Below are 6,095 nucleotides of genomic sequence, written 5' to 3' on the forward strand. Positions count from 1 at the left end.
CCACCACAGCTTCATATATATATGTGTAAATTTTGCAGGAGTTTCTTGTCCATCCTTCTCCCATGGAGCTGCTAGTGGATTAGAACCATATACCTTTGAGTTGGTAGCACTATTCTTAACCCTTCGACACCAGAGCATTATGTATGTGAATATATTGTTTCTCTCTTCCTCTTACTCCCCACACCAGTTCTCTAGAGAACCCTAAGTAAGACGGTAACCCTTTTCTGTCCAGGAATATTTTTCTGTAAACTTAAAATTGCTCAAGCAGCTTTATAAAAACAAACAAACAAACAAAAAACCCCAAACCTATTTTTTACAAGGGCTTGTTGATGTTAGATACCACAGAGTCAGAACCAACCCATAGTTGAACTTCCAATGAGTTTTCAAAAGCAATAAATCGCATGGGAGGTGATTACTCATCTTCCTTCCATGGAGCAGCTGGTAGATTCCAAGCATGTTCCTTTGGGTTGCCAGTGCATAAACTTTTATATCTGAGACAATTGTAACAAAGCAGCAGGGACAGAACTCGTAGCTCTTGACCCTCAATCTCTTCTATCTTTGTCCTAGAGTAACTCACCCCTTGTTAAAAGAACTGATTCTTTACCCAGGAGAAATTGCCTGGAATAAATTCTCTTCTGAGTCAGGCATCAGGAGATATGGATGCAGTACACTATATAATTAATTCAAATGTGCATCTTCAGTGCGGGAGTATCTCATGCTGTTTCTCTGCTAGCCAGCTGCCAACTCAATCAAAACCAATTATGAGAGGGGGAAAAACATATTTTCCAAAAGTTAGCTAAGCGTTCACATGGAAAGCTGCCCTTGCTTGATCTCCTGAGGTCACTGGAAGCCACAGAATTCAGCTAGGACTACTTTAATGAGTTGTGTCCCAGGAAAACAGGTGGTATGAATAGGAAAGCATGGAAACTGGCTGAATCTTCATGGAAGCATCACCCTGGGTCAGGACCAAGAATCTAATATTTGCCAAAGTATAAATTACAGTCTGGTCTCAGAGCCAAGGGCAATGTCGTAAAAGCCTGGGATGACCCTTACTGAAGCAAGCAAAGTCTGACTGCCTACTATGCCCAACCCAATTTTCTTTTTTCATGCAGCATGGTATGTTAGGTCCACACTGAAATGCCCAACCTTGCATTGCATCACCCCACATAGTCAGTCTTCTCTAAGCAACACTTCAAGATTTTAATATCCTCAAAGTTTACCAGTCCTAAATACTACTTAACTATTGTCCTGGAGTTTATTCTGGTTCTCCTTTATCCAATTCATTTCAACATCTATTACTTATCACCTATTCTAATGTAGGCACCATAATCAAATGTATAAAGCAATGCATAATATGAATATTTGTTATCAAAAAGTTAACATTCTTGATCCTAATGTACTTAATATATAAATCTATACTAATAAAAATATAAATAAGCCTTCAAAGTATACTAGAGGGTGGTTCATTCTGGGAACTACTGAACTTAGAAATGGTATGAGAAAAAGGTAGAAGTATCTAGAAATTCAAATAGAGAGTTTAAGAGAAAGATAGTTTCAGATATAAGGAAGAATGAGGTACTTTTACATACCAAACCCACTGCAATTGAGTCAATTCTGATTGATTGTTCCACAGGAGAAAGACAGGTAATCTCCTCCAAACAGCATTGACAGGCTCAGAAACCTGACGAGGAGTTGTCTTCCACCAGGGCTGCTGTACTCTGGCATAGAGGATTGAAAGTATAACCTGGGAGTTTCCAGAATTAAAAGTGTGAAAGGTAAAGCACAATCACAAAAGATGACAGAGAACCAGTCACAGAGAATCAAGCTAGTATACAGATCACAGAGGAAGCAAGATATTGAGAAGTCATCAGTACTCTACATGGTAGCACAAGATCATTTTAACAATATCTCCTAATTATGACTGTAGATCTTTACTGCTCATAAATTATACTGGATTAACATTCACTTGATTATCTATGAGTGAATTTGGTCTATTATCTTTTCTAATGGGAATGTGACCAGGAACTGAGGATACAGGAGATCCAGGAGTAGGTCAGAGTTTCCCAGTGGAATCATGTATGTAGAGTAGAATTGGCTCTTTGCCAGAAGTTCAGATTTAAGTTGTTGGCTATAAAGTGTGCCATTTTTCAAAGGAATGCTACTGTCTCCAGCCAGCCCTCACCTCATAACACAGGTCACAGTTAACTGAGGTTTCACACTACATTTTTCATGGATGTTTGGAATTAGAAGAACAAACTTACAAAATGCTGTCATTCCTTGAAAGAGAATCAGAATAGTTCAGACTTCTCAACTTTTAAAGGAAGAGGTGACTTTGAAAGACCCATTTAGCCAAAACACAGTTTAGGAGAGTGGTTGGTAGTCAGATTTTGGACTCAAAGTGCCCAAGCATCTTAGTCTGTGTATTTTAGGTGGTTATTGTTGTTGTTGTTGTTGTATACCATTGAGTTGCTTGCTACTCATAATGACCCTATGTACAATAGACCTGAAATCTGCTCTATCCTATGCCAATCTTATTGTTCCTAAAACACCTACCCTCATTAACCCAGTCACTGAGTCAACCCATTTCATTGAGGGTCTTCCTCTCTTGCACTGTCCCTCCATCCTTCCAAGCAACTGGTTCCTCCTCACAATATGCCCAAAATATGTCAGATAAAGCTTCAGAATCCTTGCCTCCAAGGAGCAGTCTGGTTTTACCCTTTCTAGGATGAACCTGTTTGTTCTCCTGGCAGTCCATGATATATATATATCCCCAATCCCCCATGATATATAGATATAGATATAGATATAGATATAGATATAGATAGAGATAGAGATAGAGATACAGATACAGATACAGATACAGATACAGATACAGATATAGATATAGATATAGATATCCCCAATCATTGTCTAGCTTTCTGACACATAGCAATTAATTGTGAAGACTGTGGCCTGGATAAGACACTCCTAAGTCTCCAAACTGTCATTGTTGTTCTTCAGTACTCTGGAGAGGTCTCTGACAACAGACTTTCCCAATGCAATTTATCTTTTGATTTCCTGGCTGCTGATACCAAAGTGTTGATTGTGGAGCCAAGCAAACTAAAGCTGTTAACAATCTCAGTCTCTTCACCATCTATCATAATGATGCCAATCAGCCCAGTGGTGAGAATCTTTGTCTTTTTTATGTTGAGCTTCAATCCATATTGAAGGCTGCAGTCCTTGACCTTCTGTAGCAAACACTTCAGGTTCTCCTCTGTTTCAGCAAGTAGGGTTGTGTCATCTGTATAACACAGGTTGTTGATGAGCCTCCAATCCTAATACCACACACACTCCTCTTCATAGAGCCCAGCCTCCTGCATAATTTATTCTGCATATAGGTTGAAAAGGTGTGGAAATAGGATATAACCCTGGCATACACCCTTCTTGATTTTAAACCATGTAACGTTTCTTTGCTCTGTTCTAACGTCTACCTCCTGGTCCAAGTATAAGTTTCGATAAGTAAAATCAAATGTTCTGAAATTCCCATTCACCTCAGAGTTAGCCAGAGTTTGTTGTGATCCATACAGTCAAATGCCTTTGTATAGTCAATAAAACACAGATAGACATTACTATGGTACTCTTTGCTTTCAGTTATGACTCATCTAACATTAGCTATTATATCCCTAGTATTAGGGCCTCTTCTAAACCCAGCCTGCACATCTGAAAATTCTCTGCTGATATGCTGTTCCAGTTGTTTTTGGATAATTTTCAGCAGAATCTTGCTTGCATGTGATATTAATAATATTGTTCAATAATTTCCTCACTCTACAGGGTTACCTTTCTTTGAAATGGGAACAAATATAGATGTCTTCCAATCAGTTGGCCAGGTGGTTGTACTCCAGATTTCTTGCCACAACTTGGTGAGTGAATAAAGAACAGAGTCTATTTGTTAAAATATGTCAATAGACCTTGTTTTTTTGCCAATTTTTTCAGAGCAGCTTGAACGCCTTCCTTCATCACCACAGGCTCTTGCTCATATGTTGTTTCATGAAATTCTTTTGTCAGCAACTTCCTTTTGGTACAGTGACTCTGTATACTCCTTTTATCTTATTATAATGCTTCCTGGATTATTTAGTATTCTGTCCATAGTATCCTTAAGTATTGCAACTCAAGTCTTGAATTTGTCCTTCAATTTCTTAAGCTCAAGAAATGCTGAGTGAGTTCAGCTCTTTTGACTTTCTGAATCCAGCTCTTTGCACATTTCATTATAATACTTTGTCTTCCTGTGCTGCCCTTTGAAATCTTCTGTTCAGCTTCTTAATTTCTTCCATTTGTTTTGACTTCTTGGTGCTCTGGTGCAATATTCAGCCTCATCTGACATCCATCCATCTTGTTTCTTTTCTTCCTCCTCTGCCTTTGTAATGACCTTTTGAATCTTCACGGGTGGTATTCTTGATATCCTCCCACAGCTTATCTTGTCTTTGTTCATTTGTGTTCTTCCCTTAAAATTAATATACCCAAAAATAACCTCATTGAAAGGACAGAATAGTCTTATCTATACTACAGATCTTTATAATATGAATGAGGTAAAAAACATATAGCGTAACATCTTAGTGCTAGGGTAGACACACGAAGTCAAGTCTTCTGATTCATAGTACAGTCATTGCTTTTCCCATGTACCCTTTTTACTGATGTTAGTTATAGATGAGTCAGCGCCTACTCAAGGTGACACCTGCTCAAAAGGATAATATGATGCCCAGTCTTGCATTATCTTCATGATTGTTAATATTCTGGAGTCAAATGTTGAATCTAAGATGTATTTTAAGTGACTTCAAATTTAGGGGCTGATCTCTTAACATGCTACCAGACAAAATTCTGCTATAATCCATGGGATTTACAGTAGATAATTTTCAAAGTTAGATCACCATGTCTTTTTTTCCCTATAATTTCCCAGTGAACTAGGAAATTAAGTGGAATTTCTCATCTATCATGAATTATGCGGCTAGTATTTGAAATATTGGCACAGCTTTCAGCATCATAACAATACAGAGATTCCACTATGGTGATGGCCTCATAGAGAGAAGCTAACAATTACTTTACAGAGTCAAGCTCATCATTGTGGCAGGCATACACTGTATGTTTGAAAAGATCATTGGGACCTCTATGCATCAGGTACCGAAAATATCAATCCTGAACGAAACTTGATCTCTACCCACTAAAGTAGAGGAAAATTGTACTTTAAGGTTTCCTTGAGTGAAATGCCTTTGCAGAGCATAGGAAGGATGTGGGAAGAGTCTCGAGGTGAGAAAATGAGACAGTACATTCTTGTCATCATCTATATGAGTCTTAAGATTTTAACCTCTACATAAAGAGTAAGAATTATAGGAGAGTACAAAGTAAGTAAGCACAATACAAAGCTTACTTTGTGACTTCGTGATCATTATGATACTTGTGATAGTTATGTATCTAAGAAATATTTGTCTTAATGTGCTTCTGACAAGCAAGCAGATGGCTTAAAATATTTGTCTCAGTCACGATGGGCAGTTAATGGCATCCAGCAGGGTCGTTCAGGTGGTCAAGCCACATACTCCATTAATAAAGTTCCCTGATAGAACTGACAACCCTAAACTCAATGTATCAGAAGCTCTGAGATCAGCAGGAATCCCATCGCATTCTTCTGCAATGTCACAGCATTCAAAGGGAAGTAAATCACCAGACTTGCTGATGCGTCAGGGGCCACCAGACACTACAGAAATACTAAAAACATTACCTCAGAAACACAGAAGGAAACTTATGTCTCAAGAAGAAATGGAGTTTATCCAACATGTAGGTCCAGAATAATCACTGACAGTGTGTCTGCTGTTTGTCTTCAGACAAAAGAATTACCTTTACAATAAAGGACTTCCAAAATGACCTATGAGAAATTTGTACATTAAGCAACCTTAAGGAATATGCTGTAAAAAAATACTGAAAGATAGGAAATTTAGATGGACACTTATATATCCTAATTTATGTATCTGGGTCAGCTTCACAAGCTTACCTGATCGTTTATATACTTTATACTTATTAAAGTATACATTTTTAAATATTAAAAAAAATATTTGTCTCAATGAGTT

The 6,095-nt window shown here is 37.8% G+C and overlaps 1 protein-coding gene across 1 annotated transcript; it reads left to right on the top strand.

The window, feature by feature from the left end:
* The first annotated feature begins 5,526 nt into the window (after positions 1-5,526).
* Positions 5,527-5,820, top strand: LOC102875065 (28S ribosomal protein S36, mitochondrial-like). The gene has a single exon (XM_006883031.1). The coding sequence runs from the start codon at positions 5,527-5,529 to the stop codon at positions 5,818-5,820; it is 294 nt and encodes a 97-aa protein (XP_006883093.1).
* The last annotated feature ends 275 nt before the right edge of the window (positions 5,821-6,095 follow it).

The sequence above is a fragment of the Elephantulus edwardii genome, unplaced genomic scaffold (genome assembly GCF_000299155.1).
Source record: "Elephantulus edwardii isolate Elephantulus edwardi_28Jun2011 unplaced genomic scaffold, EleEdw1.0 scaffold00026, whole genome shotgun sequence".
Classification (NCBI taxonomy): Eukaryota; Metazoa; Chordata; class Mammalia; order Macroscelidea; family Macroscelididae; genus Elephantulus; species Elephantulus edwardii.

What these genes read in the sequence shown, in the direction of transcription:
- LOC102875065 (XM_006883031.1), top strand. Translation starts at nt 5,527, where the DNA reads ATGGCATCCAGCAGGGTCGTTCAGGTGGTCAAGCCACATACTCCATTA.